General features: G+C 50.5%; 1 protein-coding gene across 1 annotated transcript in view; it reads right to left on the bottom strand.

Annotated features, from left to right (window-relative positions):
- Window positions 1-16,647, bottom strand: part of LOC127927284 (dedicator of cytokinesis protein 1-like) — a gene marked incomplete at its 3' end in the record, with an annotated part of 68,042 nt that overhangs the window by 8,659 nt on the left and 42,736 nt on the right. Inside the window, exon 13 of the mRNA XM_052513422.1 lies at window positions 3,541-3,620. Within this exon, the coding sequence (XP_052369382.1) occupies window positions 3,541-3,620 (80 nt within the window). The remainder of the gene's footprint in view (window positions 1-3,540; window positions 3,621-16,647) is intronic.

Here is a 16,647-nt window from a genome sequence, read left to right as displayed (position 1 = left end):
GGTGGTCTGGGGTCTAAAGCCATTCAACATGACAACACCACAGAGCCTGTTCTCCTCCCTCTACAAAACCCTCTTCAGCTGGTCTGGGGTCTAAAGCCATTCAACATGACAACACCACAGAGCCTGTTCTCCTCCCTCTACAAAACCCTCTTCAGGTGGTCTGGGGTCTAAAGCCATTCAACATGACAACACCACAGAGGCTGTTTTCCTCCCTCTACAAAACCCTCTTCAGGTGGTCTGGGGTCTAAAGCCATTCAACATGACAACACCACAGCGGCTGATTTCCTCCCTCTACAAAACCCTCTTCAGGTGGTCTGGGGTCTAAAGCCATTCAACATGACAACACCACAGAGCCTGTTCTCCTCCCTCTACAAAACCCTCTTCAGGTGGTCTGGGGTCTAAAGCCATTGAACATGACAACACCACAGAGCCTGTTCTCCTCCCTCTACAAAACCCTCTTCAGGTGGTCTGGGGTCTAAAGCCATTCAACATGACAACACCACAGAGCCTGTTCTCCTCCCTCTACAAAACCCTCTTCAGGTGGTCTGGGGTCTAAAGCCATTCAACATGACAACACCACAGAGCCTGTTCTCCCCCTCTACAAAACCCTCTTCAGGTGGTCTGGGGTCTAAAGCCATTCAACATGACAACACCACAGAGCCTGTTCTCCTCCCCCTACAAAACCCTCTTCAGCTGGTCTGGGGTCTAAAGCCATTCAACATGACAACACCACAGAGCCTGTTCTCCTCCCTCTACAAAACCCTCTTCAGGTGGTCTGGGGTCTAAAGCCATTCAACATGACAACACCACAGAGGCTGTTTTCCTCCCTCTACAAAACCCTCTTCAGGTGGTCTGGGGTCTAAAGCCATTCAACATGACAACACCACAGAGCCTGTTCTCCTCCCTCTACAAAACCCTCTTCAGGTGGTCTGGGGTCTAAAGCCATTCAACATGACAACACCACACTAAAGCATGACATGTCAATCCAAGAGCTGTTACTAACACATCTACAGTATTGGAAAATGGCCCGTCCGTCCTTTAGTCAGACCCCAGGCCCGTCGTCCTTTAGTCAGACCCCAGGCCCCTTTAGTCAGACCCCAGGCCCCTTTAGTCAGACCCCAGGCCCCTTTAGTCAGACCCCAGGCCCGTCGTCCTTTAGTCAGACCCCAGGCCCCTTTAGTCAGACCCCAGGCCCGTCGTCCTTTAGTCAGGCCCGTCGTCCTTTAGTCAGGCCCGTCATCCTTTAGTCAGACCCCAGGCCCGTCGTCCTGTGGGTCAGACCCCAGGCCCGTCGTCCTTTAGTCAGACCCCAGGCCTGTCGTCCTGTGGGTCAGACCCCAGGCCCCTTTAGTCAGACCCCAGGCCCCTTTAGTCAGACCCCAGGCCAGTCGTCCTTTAGTCAGACCCCAGGGCCCCGTCATCCTTTAGTCAGACCCCAGGCCCGTCGTCCTTTAGTCAGACCCCAGGCCCGTCGTCCTTTAGTCAGACTCCAGGCCCCTTTAGTCAGACCCCAGGCCCCTTTAGTCAGACCCCAGGCCCGTCGTCCTTTAGTCAGACCCCAGGCCCCTTTAGTCAGACCCCAGGCCCCTTTAGTCAGACCCCAGGCCCCTTTAGTCAGACCCCAGGCCCGTCGTCCTTTAGTCAGACCCCAGGCCCCTTTAGTCAGACCCCAGGCCCGTCGTCCTTTAGTCAGGCCCGTCGTCCTTTAGTCAGGCCCGTCATCCTTTAGTCAGACCCCAGGCCCGTCGTCCTGTGGGTCAGACCCCAGGCCCGTCGTCCTTTAGTCAGACCCCAGGCCCGTCGTCCTGTGGGTCAGACCCCAGGCCCCTTTAGTCAGACCCCAGGCCCCTTTAGTCAGACCCCAGGCCAGTCGTCCTTTAGTCAGACCCCAGGGCCGTCATCCTTTAGTCAGACCCCAGGCCCGTCGTCCTGCAGTCAGACCCCAGGCCCGTCGTCCTTTAGTCAGGCCCCAGGCCCGTCGTCCTTTAGTCAGACCCCAGGGCCGTCGTCCTTTAGTCAGACCCCAGGCCCGTCGTCCGTTAGTCAGGCCCCAGACCCGTCGTCCTTTAGTCAGGCCCCAGGCCCGTCGTCCTGTAGTCAGACCCCAGGCCCCTTTAGTCAGACCCCAGGCCCCTTTAGTCAGACCCCAGGCCCGTCGTCAGACCCCAGGCTCATCATCCTTTAGTCAGACCCGAGGCCCGTCGTACTTTGGTCAGACCCCAGGCCTGTCGTCCTGTAGTCAGACCCCAGGCCCGTCGTCCTGTAGTCAGACCCCAGGCCCGTCGTCCTTTAGTCAGGCCCGTCATCCTTTAGTCAGGCCCCAGACCCGTCATCCTTTAGTCAGACCCCAGGCCCGTCGTCCTTTAGTCAGACCCCAGGCCCGTCGTCCTTTAGTCAGACCCCAGGCCCGTCGTCCTTAGTCAGACCCCAGGCCCGTCGTCCTTTAGTCAGACCCGCTGTTCCTTTAGTCAGGCCCGTCATCCTTTAGTCAGACCCCAGGCCCGTCGTCTGTCATACTGTCAGACCCCATCATACTGTATTCTATATCATACTGTATTCGTCATCCTTTAGTCAGACCCCAGGCCCGTCATCCTTTAGTCAGACCCCAGGCCCGTCTCCTTTAATCAGGCCCCACTCCAAGCATCTCACCCCCCACCTCCCTGTCCTCTCACAGTACCACTCCAAGCATCTCACCCCCACCTCCCTGCCCTCTCACAGTACCACTCCAAGCATCTCACCCCCCACCTCCCTGTCCTCTCACAGTACCACTCCAAGCATCTCACCCCCACCTCCCTGCCCTCTCACAGTACCACTCCAAGCATCTCACCCCCACCTCCCTGCCCTCTCACAGTACCACTCCAAGCATCTCACCCTCCACCTCCCTGCCCTCTCACAGTACCACTCCAAGCATCTCACCCCCACCTCCCTGCCCTCTCACAGTACCACTCCAAGCATCTCACCCCCACCTCCCTGCCCTCTCACAGTACCACTCCAAGCATCTCACCCCCCACCTCCCTGCCCTCTCACAGTACCACTCCAAGCATCTCACCCCCCACCTCCCTGCCCTCTCACACAGTACCACCCCAAGCATCTCACCCCCACCTCCCTGCCCTCTCACAGTACCACCCCAAGCATCTCACCCCCACCTCCCTGCCCTCTCACAGTACCACTCCAAGCATCTCACCCCCACCTCCCTGCCCTCTCACAGTACCACTCCAAGCATCTCACCCCCCCACCTCCCTGCCCTCTCACAGTACCACTCCAAGCATCTCACCCCCCCCCTCTCACCCCACCTCCCTGCCCTCTCACAGTACCACTCCAAGCATCTCACCCCCCACCTCCCTGCCCTCTCACAGTACCACTCCAAGCATCTCACCCCCCACCTCCCTGCCCTCTCACAGTACCACTCCAAGCATCTCACCCCCCCACCTCCCTGTCCTCTCACAGTACCACTCCAAGCATCTCACCCCCCACCTCCCTGCCCTCTCACAGTACCACTCCAAGCATCTCACCCCCCACCTCCTTGTACATTAACTTTACCTTGTCCCTTGTGGTTGACCTCCTTGGCGGCGATGACCTTGTTGATGACGGTCTGGAGAAAGTCGCTCTCCCCCGCCACCCTGGTTGAAAAACGGGAGATGTTCAGTTGCCTGTGGCGAAGCACGGCATCATCCAACGCTAGCCTGTAGTAGGCACATGACAGGAACAACACCAGAGAGAGAGGAGAGGAGAGGAGGGCAGAGGAGAGAGCAGAACAGATGAGAGAGGAGAGGAGGGCAGAGGGAGAGAGGAGGGCAGAGAGAGAGGAGAGGAGGGCAGAGGGAGAGAGGAGGGCAGAGAGAGAGAGCGAGGGCAGAGTAGAGGAGAGGAGGGCAGAGGAGAGAGGAGGGCAGAGAGAGAGAGCGAGGGCAGAGTAGAGGAGAGGAGGGCAGAGAGAGGGGAGCAGAGAGAGAGGGAGCAGAGAGAGAGAGCAGAGTAGAGGAGAGGAGGGCAGAGAGAGAGAGGGAGGGCAGAGAGAGAGAGCGAGGGCAGAGTAGAGGAGAGGAGGGCAGAGAGAGAGGGAGCAGAGAGAGAGGGAGCAGAGAGAGAGAGCAGAGAGTAGAGGAGAGAAGAGAGGAGGAGAGAAAGCAGAGCGAGAGAGCAGAGTAGAGGAGAGAGGAGGAGAGAGAGCAGAGGAGAGGAGGAGGAGAGAGAGCAGAGGAGAGGAGAGGAGAGGAGGGCAGAGGAGAGGAGGGCAGAAAGAGAGAGAGAGAGGAGATCAGAGAGAGAGAGAGCAGAGAGAGAGTGAGCAGAGTAGAGAGAAGAGAGGAGGGCAGAGAGAGAGAGAGAGAGGAGGAGAGAGGAGGGCAGAGAGAGAGAGAGAGCAGAGTAGAGGAGAGAGAGAGAGAGGGAGGAGAGAGAGCAGAGGAGAGAGGAGAGAGAGCAAAGGAGGAGGAGAGAGAGAGAGCAGAGGAGAGGAGGAGAGGAGAGAGAGAGAGAGAGAGGGAGAGGAGAGAGAGAGAGAGGAGAGGAGGAGAGAGGAGAGGAGGAGGAGAGCAGAGAGGAGAGAGAGAGAGAGCAGAGAGAGGAGGGAGAGAGAGAGAGAGGAGGAGAGGAGAGAGGAGGAGAGGAGGAGAGAGAGCAGAGAGAGGAGAGAGAGGAGAGAGAGGAGGAGGGAGAGAGCAGAGCAGAGGAGGAGAGAGAGCAGAGGAGGAGAGAGAGCAGAGGAGGAGAGAGAGCAGAGGAGGAGAGAGAGCAGAGGAGGAGAGAGAGCAGAGGAGGAGAGAGAGTAGAGGAGAGGAGGAGAGAGAGCAGAGGAGAGGAGGAGAGAGAGAGAGGAGGAGGGAGAGAGAGTAGAGGAGAGGAGGAGAGAGAGAGGAGAGGAGGAGAGGAGGAGAGAGAGCAGAGGAGGAGAGAGAGCAGAGGAGGAGAGAGAGCAGAGGAGGAGAGAGAGCAGAGGAGAGGAGGAGAGAGAGAGCAGAGGAGAGGAGGAGAGAGAGCAGAGGAGGAGAGAGAGCAGAGGAGAGGAGGAGAGAGAGAGCAGAGGAGAGGAGGAGAGAGAGCAGAGGAGGAGAGAGAGAGAGAGAGGAGGAGAGAGAGCAGAGGAGAGAGAGAGCAGAGGAGGAGAGAGAGAGAGAGCAGAGGAGGAGAGAGAGAGCAGAGGAGAAGAGGAGAGGGGGCAGAGAAGAGGAGGAGAGAGAGCAGAGGAGAGGAGGAGAGGGAGAGCAGAGGAGAGGATGAGAGAGAGCAGAGGAGAGGAGGAGAGGGAGAGCAGAGGAGAGGAGGAGAGAGAGCAGAGGAGAGGAGGAGAGGGAGAGCAGAGGAGAGGATGAGAGAGAGCAGAGGAGAGGATGAGAGAGAGCAGAGGAGGAGAGGGAGAGCAGAGAAGAGGAGGAGAGAGAGCAGAGGAGAGGAGGAGAGAGCAGAGGGGAGGAGAAGAGAGAGCAGAGGAGAAGAGGAAACAGAGAAGAGGAGGAGAGAGAGCAGAGGAGAGGAGGAGAGGGAGAGCAGAGAAGAGGAGGAGAGAGAGCAGAGGAGAGGAGGAGAGGGAGAGCAGAGGAGAGGATGAGAGAGAGCAGAGGGGAGGAGAAGAGAGAGCAGAGGAGAAGAGGAAACAGAGAAGAGGAGGAGAGGGAGAGCAGAGAAGAGGAGGAGAGGGAGCAGAGGAGAGGAGGAGAGGGAGAGCAGAGGAGAGGATGAGAGAGAGCAGAGGGGAGGAGAAGAGAGAGCAGAGGAGGAGAGGGAGAGCAGAGAAGAGGAGGAGAGAGAGCAGAGGAGAGGAGGAGAGAGCAGAGGGGAGGAGAAGAGAGAGCAGAGGAGAGGAGGAGAGAGCAGAGGGGAGGAGAAGAGAGAGCAGAGGAGAGGAGGGCAGAGGGGAGGAGAGAGAGCAGAGGGGAGGAGAAGAGAGAGCAGAAGGGAGGAGAAGAGAGAGCAGAGGAGAGGAGGGCAGAGAGCAGAAGGGAGGAGAAGAGAGAGCAGAGGAGAGGAGGGCAGAGGGGAGGAGAGAGAGCAGAGGGGAGGAGAAGAGAGAGCAGAAGGGAGGAGAAGAGAGAGCAGGGGATAGAGAGGAGAGAGAGCAGAGGAGAGGAGGGCAGAGAGAAATGCCTGAAGGATGCATAACATTTAAAGGAATACGTATAGTATGTTTAAGGGTAGAAATGAAATAAATCAGAGCTTGATTGAATTAAAAAGCAGCAATAACATTGAAGCATGACCAACATCTCTCCATTTCCTCTTCCTGTAGACTTTAAATCAACTAAAATATCAATGAACTAGGTTAGAAAAGGCCATTGTAACCCTGGTCGAAGTCTTTTAGGGAAAGATGTTGCCCCTGGCAACATGACATTATATCTCAACCTTTGTTTGAACAATGTGAGGGCCATTTCGGTCTCCAAAACGAAGCTGTTTGCCAGAGATCTCTAACCGATGATATAGTTACATCAAACAGTCCTTTATTAGGAACGGTAGCTTCCTGTTTGGGTTGCCTTAGAACAGGGTCCTAGCTAACAACTAAAGCTGCTATTCAGGAAACTACCAAAATGCATCACTACGACAGTGTGTGTGTGTGTGTGTGTGTGTGTGTGTGTGTGTGTGTGTGTGTGTGTGTGTGTGTGTGTGTGTGTGTGTGTGTGTGTGTGTGTGTGTGCAGAGGAGGAGAGAGTCTAATCCATGATGTATGTTCCTAAATAGAGCTGTTAACTGAGGAGATCTGCCTACCGTGCCAACTAAACTAAACTGATTGGTAGCTACGACTGAGTTCCAAATGACACTCTATTCCTTACATCCTTCACCACATACACTATTAGGGAATAGGTTGCCATTTGGGACTCAGACCCTCCACTATCCCACCGTGACTAAATTAAGGCGATCTCATTAACTGCCTGTGTTCCTGAGAGGATTCCATAATTGGAAATGCTTTAGAATGAGGCCCAAATGGCACCCTATTCCCTATATAGTGCACTACTATGGCACCCTATTCCCTATATAGTGCACTACTATGGCACCCTATTCCCTATATAGTGCACTACTATGGCACCCTATTCCCTATATAGTGCACTACTATGGCACCCTATTCCCTATATAGTGCACTACTATGGCACCCTATTCCCTATATAGTGCACTACTATGGCACCCTATTCCCTATATAGTGCACTACTATGGCACCCTATTCCCTATATAGTGCACTACTATGGCACCCTATTCCCTATATAGTGCACTACTATTGACCCCAAACGGCACCCTATTCCCTACATAGTGCACTACTATTCAACCCCAAATGGGACTATTCCCTATATAGTGCACTACTTTAAACCTGGTCTATGTAGGTAATAGGGTGTGTAATAAACTGCACATTAAATCGGGTGTGAAGGGTTGAAAACATCCCTGTTTGAGTCACAAATGGAACCCTATTCCATATATAGTGCACTACTTTAGACCAGGGTTTATAGGGTAGTAAGTAGTGCACTACTTTAGACCAGGGTCTATAGGGTAGTAGTGCACTACTTTAGACCTGGGTCTATAGGGTAGTAGTGCACTACTTTAGACCAGGGTCTATAGGGTAGTAGTGCACTACTTTAGACCAGGGTCTATAGGGTAGTAGTGCACTACTTTAGACCAGGGCCTATAGGGTAGTAGTGCACTACTTTAGACCAGGGCCTATAGGGTAGTAGTGCACTACTTTAGACCAGGGTCTATAGGGTAGTAGTGCACTACTTTAGACCAGGGCCTATAGGGTAGTAGTGCACTACTTTAGACCAGGGTCTATAGGGTAGTAGGACACTACTTTAGACCAGGGTCTATAGGGTAGTAGTGCACTACTTTAGACCAGGGTCTATAGGGTAGTAGTGCACTACTTTAGACCAGGGTCTATAGGGTAGTAGTGCACTACTTTAGACCAGGGCCTATAGGGTAGTAGGACACTACTTTAGACCAGGGTCTATAGGGTAGTAGTGCACTACTTTAGACCAGGGTCTATAGGGTAGTAGTGCACTACTTTAGACCAGGGTCTATAGGGTAGTAGTGCACTACTTTAGACCAGGGTCTATAGGGTAGTAGTGCACTACTTTAGACCAGGGTCTATAGGGTAGTAGGACACTACTTTAGACCAGGGTCTATAGGGTAGTAGTGCACTACTTTAGACCAGGGTCTATAGGGTAGTAGTGCACTACTTTAGACCAGGGTCTATAGGGTAGTAGTGCACTACTTTAGACCAGGCCCATAGGGTAGTAGTGCACTACTTTAGACCAGGCCCATAGGGTAGTAGTGCACTACTTTAGACCAGTGTCTATAGGGTAGTAGTGCACTACTTTAGACCTGGGTCTATAGGGTAGTAGTGCACTACTTTAGACCAGGCCCACAGGGTAGTAATGCACTACTTTAGACCAGGGTCTATAGGGTAGTAGTGCACTACTTTAGACCAGGCCCATAGGGTAGTAGTGCACTACTTTAGACCAGGCCCTATAGGGTAGTAGTGCACTACTTTAGACCAGGGTCTATAGGGTAGTAGTGCACTACTTTAGACCAGGGTCTATAGGGTAGTAGTGCACTACTTTAGACCAGGGTCTATAGGGTAGTAGTGCACTACTTTAGACCAGGGTCTATAGGGTAGTAGTGCACTACTTTAGACCAGGGTCTATAGGGTAGTAGTGCACTACTTTAGACCAGGGTCTATAGGGTAGTAGTGCACTACTTTAGACCAGGGTCTATAGGGTAGTAGTGCACTACTTTAGACCAGGGTCTATAGGGTAGTAGTGCACTACTTTAGACCAGGGTCTATAGGGTAGTAGTGCACTACTTTAGACCAGGGTCTATAGGGTAGTAGTGCACTACTTTAGACCAGGGTCTATAGGGTAGTAGTGCACTACTTTAGACCAGGGTCTATAGGGTAGTAGTGCACTACTTTAGACCAGGGTCTATAGGGTAGTAGTGCACTACTTTAGACCAGGGTCTATAGGGTAGTAGTGCACTACTTTAGACCAGGGTCTATAGGGTAGTAGTGCACTACTTTAGACCAGGGTCTATAGGGTAGTAGTGCACTACTTTAGACCAGGGTCTATAGGGTAGTAGTGCACTACTTTAGACCAGGGTCTATAGGGTAGTAGTGCACTACTTTAGACCAGGGTCTATAGGGTAGTAGTGCACTACTTTAGACCAGGGTCTATAGGGTAGTAGTGCACTACTTTAGACCAGGGTCTATAGGGTAGTAGTGCACTACTTTAGACCAGGGTCTATAGGGTAGTAGTGCACTACTTTAGACCAGGGTCTATAGGGTAGTAGTGCACTACTTTAGACCAGGGTCTATAGGGTAGTAGTGCACTACTTTAGACCAGGGTCTATAGGGTAGTAGTGCACTACTTTAGACCAGGGTCTATAGGGTAGTAGTGCACTACTTTAGACCAGGGTCTATAGGGTAGTAGTGCACTACTTTAGACCAGGGTCTATAGGGTAGTAGTGCACTACTTTAGACCAGGGTCTATAGGGTAGTAGTGCACTACTTTAGACCAGGGTCTATAGGGTAGTAGTGCACTACTTTAGACCAGGGTCTATAGGGTAGTAGTGCACTACTTTAGACCAGGGTCTATAGGGTAGTAGTGCACTACTTTAGACCAGGGTCTATAGGGTAGTAGTGCACTACTTTAGACCAGGGTCTATAGGGTAGTAGTGCACTACTTTAGACCAGGATCTATAGGGTAGTAGTGCACTACTTTAGACCAGGGTCTATAGGGTAGTAGTGCACTACTTTAGACCAGGGTCTATAGGGTAGTAGTGCTACTTTAGACCAGGGTCTATAGGGTAGTAGTGCCTTTAGACCAGGGTCTATAGGGTAGTAGTGCACTACTTTAGACCAGGGTCTATAGGGTAGTAGTGCACTACTTTAGACCAGGGTCTATAGGGTAGTAGTGCACTACTTTAGACCAGGGTCTATAGGGTAGTAGTGCACTACTTTAGACCAGGGTCTATAGGGTAGTAGTGCACTACTTTAGACCAGGGTCTATAGGGTAGTAGTGCACTACTTTAGACCAGGGTCTATAGGGTAGTAGTGCACTACTTTAGACCAGGGTCTATAGGGTAGTAGTGCACTACTTTAGACCAGGGTCTATAGGGTAGTAGTGCACTACTTTAGACCAGGGTCTATAGGGTAGTAGTGCACTACTTTAGACCAGGGTCTATAGGGTAGTAGTGCCAGGGTCTATAGGGTAGTAGTGCACTACTTTAGACCAGGGTCTATAGGGTAGTAGTGCACTACTTTAGACCAGGGTCTATAGGGTAGTAGTGCACTACTTTAGACCAGGGTCTATAGGGTAGTAGTGCACTACTTTAGACCAGGATCTATAGGGTAGTAGTGCACTACTTTAGACCAGGATCTATAGGGTAGTAGTGCACTACTTTAGACCAGGATCTATAGGGTAGTAGTGCACTACTTTAGACCAGGATCTATAGGGTAGTAGTGCACTACTTTAGACCAGGGTCTATAGGGTAGTAGTGCACTACTTTAGACCAGGGTCTATAGGGTAGTAGTGCACTACTTTAGACCAGGGTCTATAGGGTAGTAGTGCACTACTTTAGACCAGGATCTATAGGGTAGTAGTGCACTACTTTAGACCAGGGTCTATAGGGTAGTAGTGCACTACTTTAGACCAGGGTCTATAGGGTAGTAGTGCACTACTTTAGACCAGGGTCTATAGGGTAGTAGTGCACTACTTTAGACCAGGGTCTATAGGGTAGTAGTGCACTACTTTAGACCAGGGTCTATAGGGTAGTAGTGCACTACTTTAGACCAGGGTCTATAGGGTAGTAGTGCACTACTTTAGACCAGGGTCTATAGGGTAGTAGTGCACTACTTTAGACCAGGGTCTATAGGGTAGTAGTGCACTACTTTAGACCAGGGTCTATAGGGTAGTAGTGCACTACTTTAGACCAGGGTCTATAGGGTAGTAGTGCACTACTTTAGACCAGGGTCTATAGGGTAGTAGTGCACTACTTTAGACCAGGGTCTATAGGGTAGTAGTGCACTACTTTAGACCAGGGTCTATAGGGTAGTAGTGCACTACTTTAGACCAGGGTCTATAGGGTAGTAGTGCACTACTTTAGACCAGGGTCTATAGGGTAGTAGTGCACTACTTTAGACCAGGGTCTATAGGGTAGTAGTGCACTACTTTAGACCAGGGTCTATAGGGTAGTAGTGCACTACTTTAGACCAGGGTCTATAGGGTAGTAGTGCACTACTTTAGACCAGGGTCTATAGGGTAGTAGTGCACTACTTTAGACCAGGATCTATAGGGTAGTAGTGCACTACTTTAGACCAGGGTCTATAGGGTAGTAGTGCACTACTTTAGACCAGGGTCTATAGGGTAGTAGTGCACTACTTTAGACCAGGGTCTATAGGGTAGTAGTGCACTACTTTAGACCAGGGTCTATAGGGTAGTAGTGCACTACTTTAGACCAGGGTCTATAGGGTAGTAGTGCACTACTTTAGACCAGGGTCTATAGGGCAGTAGTGCACTACTTTAGACCAGGGTCTATAGGGTAGTAGTGCACTACTTTAGACCAGGGTCTATAGGGTAGTAGTGCACTACTTTAGACCAGGGTCTATAGGGTAGTAGTGCACTACTTTAGACCAGGGTCTATAGGGTAGTAGTGCACTACTTTAGACCAGGGTCTATAGGGTAGTAGTGCACTACTTTAGACCAGGGTCTATAGGGTAGTAGTGCACTACTTTAGACCAGGGTCTATAGGGTAGTAGTGCACTACTTTAGACCAGGGTCTATAGGGTAGTAGTGCACTACTTTAGACCAGGGTCTATAGGGTAGTAGTGCACTACTTTAGACCAGGGTCTATAGGGTAGTAGTGCACTACTTTAGACCAGGGTCTATAGGGTAGTAGTGCACTACTTTAGACCAGGGTCTATAGGGTAGTAGTGCACTACTTTAGACCAGGGTCTATAGGGTAGTAGTGCACTACTTTAGACCAGGGTCTATAGGGTAGTAGTGCACTACTTTAGACCAGGGTCTATAGGGTAGTAGTGCACTACTTTAGACCAGGGTCTATAGGGTAGTAGTGCACTACTTTAGACCAGGGTCTATAGGGTAGTAGTGCACTACTTTAGACCAGGGTCTATAGGGTAGTAGTGCACTACTTTAGACCAGGGTCTATAGGGTAGTAGTGCACTACTTTAGACCAGGGTCTATAGGGTAGTAGTGCACTACTTTAGACCAGGGTCTATAGGGTAGTAGTGCACTACTTTAGACCAGGGTCTATAGGGTAGTAGTGCACTACTTTAGACCAGGGTCTATAGGGTAGTAGTGCACTACTTTAGACCAGGGTCTATAGGGTAGTAGTGCACTACTTTAGACCAGGGTCTATAGGGTAGTAGTGCACTACTTTAGACCAGGGTCTATAGGGTAGTAGTGCACTACTTTAGACCAGGGTCTATAGGGTAGTAGTGCACTACTTTAGACCAGGATCTATAGGGTAGTAGTGCACTACTTTAGACCAGGGTCTATAGGGTAGTAGTGCACTACTTTAGACCAGGATCTATAGGGTAGTAGTGCACTACTTTAGACCAGGGTCTATAGGGTAGTAGTGCACTACTTTAGACCAGGGTCTATAGGGTAGTAGTGCACTACTTTAGACCAGGGTCTATAGGGTAGTAGTGCACTATATAGGGAAGGACATGCTGACAACAAACTCTAAATATATATCTGACCAATTCCGTAAAGTCTGTTTAGACCAGTGGAAGAGGTGAAAAGATGATTGTTGTCTGTCAACAAATGACAAGCCACCGAGGTCAGACAATCTGGATGGAAAATTACTGAGGATAATAGTGGACGATATTGCCACTTCCTTTTAAGCCTACTGGAGAGCGTGTGCCCTCAGGCCTGGAGGGAAGCTCAAGTCATTGCCCTCCATACGAATAATAAAGACCCATTTACTGGCTCAAATAGACAACCAATCATACAAAACAACCAAAACCTTATGCAACTGTGAAGAGACACTCAAAAGGTAGAGACACACACATACATTGTAATATTATTGTATGGTTGGTATTGTAGATATGTAGTGGTGTAATAATGTTATATGATGTGCTTAGACCCAAGGAAGAGTAGCTGCTGCCTTGGCAGGAACAAACCCCAGGAAGAGTAGCTGCTGCCTTGGCAGGAACTAATGGGGATCCATAATAAACCCCAGGAAGAGAAGCTGCTGCCTTGGCAGGAACAAATGGGGATCCATAATAAACCCCAGGAAGAGTAGCTGCTGCCTTGGCAGGAACTAATGGGGATCCATAATAAACCCCAGGAAGAGTAGCTGCTGCCTTGGCAGGAACTAATGGGGATCCATAATAAACCCCAGGAAGAGTAGCTGCTGCCGTGGCAGGAACTAATGGGGATCCATAATAAACCCCAGGAAGAGTAGCTGCTGCCTTGGCAGGAACTAATGGGGATCCATAATAAACCCCAGGAAGAGTAGCTGCTGCCTTGGCAGGAACTAATGGGGATCCATAATAAACCCCAGGAAGAGTAGCTGCTGCCTTGGCAGGAACTAATGGGGATCCATAATAAACCCCAGGAAGAGTAGCTGCTGCCTTGGCAGGAACTAATGGGGATCCATAATAAACCCCAGGAAGAGTAGCTGCTGCCTTGACAGGAACTAATGGGGATCCATATTAAACCCCAGGAAGAGTTGCTGCTGCCTTGGCAGGAACTAATGGGGATCCATAATAAACCCCAGGAAGAGTAGCTGCTGCCTTGGCAGGAACTAATGGGGATCCATAATAAACCCCAGGAAGAGTAGCTGCTGCCTTGGCAGGAACTAATGGGGATCCATAATAAACCCCAGGAAGAGTAGCTGCTGCCTTGACAGGAACTAATGGGGATCCATAATAAACCCCAGGAAGAGTAGCTGCCTCCTTGGCAGGAACTAATGGGGATCCATAATAAACCCCAGGAAGAGTAGCTGCTGCCTTGGCAGGAACTAATGGGGATCCATAATAAACCCCAGGAAGAGTAGCTGCTGCCTTGACAGGAACTAAGGGGGATCCATAATAAACCCCAGGAAGAGTAGCTGCTGCCTTGGCAGGAACTAACGGGGATCCATAATAAACCCCAGGAAGAGTAGCTGCTGCCTTGGCAGGAACTAATGGGGATCCATAATAAACCCCAGGAAGAGTAGCTCCTGCCTTGGCAGGAACTAACGGGGATCCATAATAAACCCCAGGAAGAGTAGCTCCTGCCTTGGCAGGAACTAACGGGGATCCATAATAAACACCAGGAAGAGTAGCTGCTGCCTTGGCAGGAACTAATGGGGATCCATAATAAACCCCAGGAAGAGTAGCTGCTGCCTTGGCAGGAACTAATGGGGATCCATAATAAACCCCAGGAAGAGTAGCTGCTGCCTTGGCAGGAACTAACGGGGATCCATAATAAACCCCAGGAAGAGTAGCTGCTGCCTTGGCAGGATCTAATGGGGATCCATAATAAACCCCAGGAAGAGTAGCTGCTGCCTTGGCAGGAACTAACGGGGATCCATAATAAACCCCAGGAAGAGTAGCTGCTGCCTTGGCAGGAACTAATGGGGATCCATAATAAACCCCAGGAAGAGTAGCTCCTGCCTTGGCAGGAACTAACGGGGATCCATAATAAACCCCAGGAAGAGTAGCTCCTGCCTTGGCAGGAACTAACGGGATCCATAATAAACACCAGGAAGAGTAGCTGCTGCCTTGGCAGGAACTAACGGGGATCCATAATAAACACCAGGAAGAGTAGCTGCTGCCTTGACAGGAACTAATGGGGATCCATAATAAACACCAGGAAGAGTAGCTGCTGCCTTGGCAGGAACTAACGGGGATCCATAATAAACCCCAGGAAGAGTAGCTGCTGCCTTGGCAGGATCTAATGGGGATCCATAATAAACCCCAGGAAGAGTAGCTGCTGCCTTGGCAGGAACTAACGGGGATCCATAATAAACCCCAGGAAGAGTAGCTGCTGCCTTGGCAGGAACTAATGGGGATCCATAATAAACCCCAGGAAGAGTCCTCCTGCCTTGGCAGGAACTAACGGGGATCCATAATAAACCCCAGGAAGAGTAGCTCCTGCCTTGGCAGGAACCATACGGGATCCATAATAAACACCAGGAAGAGTAGCTGCTGCCTTGGCAGGAACTAACGGGGATCCATAATAAACACCAGGAAGAGTAGCTGCTGCCTTGGCAGGAACTAACGGGATCCATAATAAACACCAGGAAGAGTAGCTGCTGCCTTGACAGGAACTAATGGGGATCCATAATAAACACCAGGAAGAGTAGCTGCTGCCTTGGCAGGAACTAACGGGGATCCATAATAAACACCAGGAAGAGTAGCTGCTGCCTTGACAGGAACTAATGGGGATCCATAATAAACCCCAGGAAGAGTAGCTGCTGCCTTGACAGGAACTAATGGGGATCCATAATAAACCCCAGGAAGAGTAGCTGCTGCCTTGACAGGAACTAATGGGGATCCATAATAAATACAACTAGGGAATAGGATGCCGTGTCAGATGCAGGCCCCGTCTACTCCACACACTGCTTCCACCATAGAGGAGACGGCTTCAGGGACAGAGGTCAGAGTATGACCTAACATAGACGTAATGTTCTGGTCCATAGATGTCAGAGTACTACCCTGACATAGACGTAATGTTCTGGTCCATAGATGTCAGAGTACGACCATAACGTAGACTTAATGTTCTGGTCCATAGAGGTCCCACCATAGAGCTCCAGTATGTTCTGGTCCATAGAGGTCCATTATGTTCTGGTCCATAGAGGTCCCACCATAAACCTCCAGTATGTTCTGGTCCATAGAGGTCCATTATGTTCTGGTCCATAAAGGTCCCACCATAAACCTCCAGTATGTTCTGGTCCATAGAGGTCCCACCATAGACATCCATTATGTTCTGGTCCATAGAGGTCCCACCATAGACATCCATTATGTTCTGGTCCATAAAGGTCCCACCATAGACATCCATTATGTTCTGGTCCATAGAGGTCCCACCATTGACCTCCATTATGTTCTGGTCCATAGAGGTCCATTATGTTCTGGTCCATAGAGGTCCATTATGTTCTGGTCCATAGCGGTCCATTATGTTCTGGTCCATAGCGGTCCAGTATGTTCTGGTCCATAGAGGTCCATTATGTTCTGGTCCATAGCGGTCCCACCATAAACTCCATTATGTTCTGGTCCATAGCGGTCCAGTATGTTCTGGTCCATAGAGGTCCATTATGTTCTGGTCCATAGCGGTCCCACCATAAACTCCATTATGTTCTGGTCCATAGCGGTCCAGTATGTTCTGGTCCATAGAGGTCCATTATGTTCTGGTCCATAGAGGTCCATTATGTTCTGGTCCATAGCGGTCCCACCATAAACTCCATTATGTTCAGGTCCATAGCGGTCCAGTATGTTCTGGTCCATAGAGGTCCATTATGTTCTGGTCCATAGCGGTCCTACCCATAGACCACCAGTATGTTCTGGTCCATAGCGGTCCATTATGCTCTGGTCCATGTGTGTTGTGTTTATGCAAAATCTCCCCCATGATCAAGTACTCACGGGTTTTATGACATAGTGCTCTGTGTTATGGTGATGTAATGGATGGGAGAGTGTGTGTGTGTGTTCATATTTCATACTCACAGGTTTTATGACAT

The sequence above is a fragment of the Oncorhynchus keta genome, unplaced genomic scaffold (assembly GCF_023373465.1).
Source record: "Oncorhynchus keta strain PuntledgeMale-10-30-2019 unplaced genomic scaffold, Oket_V2 Un_scaffold_10_pilon_pilon, whole genome shotgun sequence".
In the NCBI taxonomy this organism is placed as follows: Eukaryota; Metazoa; Chordata; class Actinopteri; order Salmoniformes; family Salmonidae; genus Oncorhynchus; species Oncorhynchus keta.
This window is presented reverse-complemented; position numbering and strand designations above follow the sequence as displayed.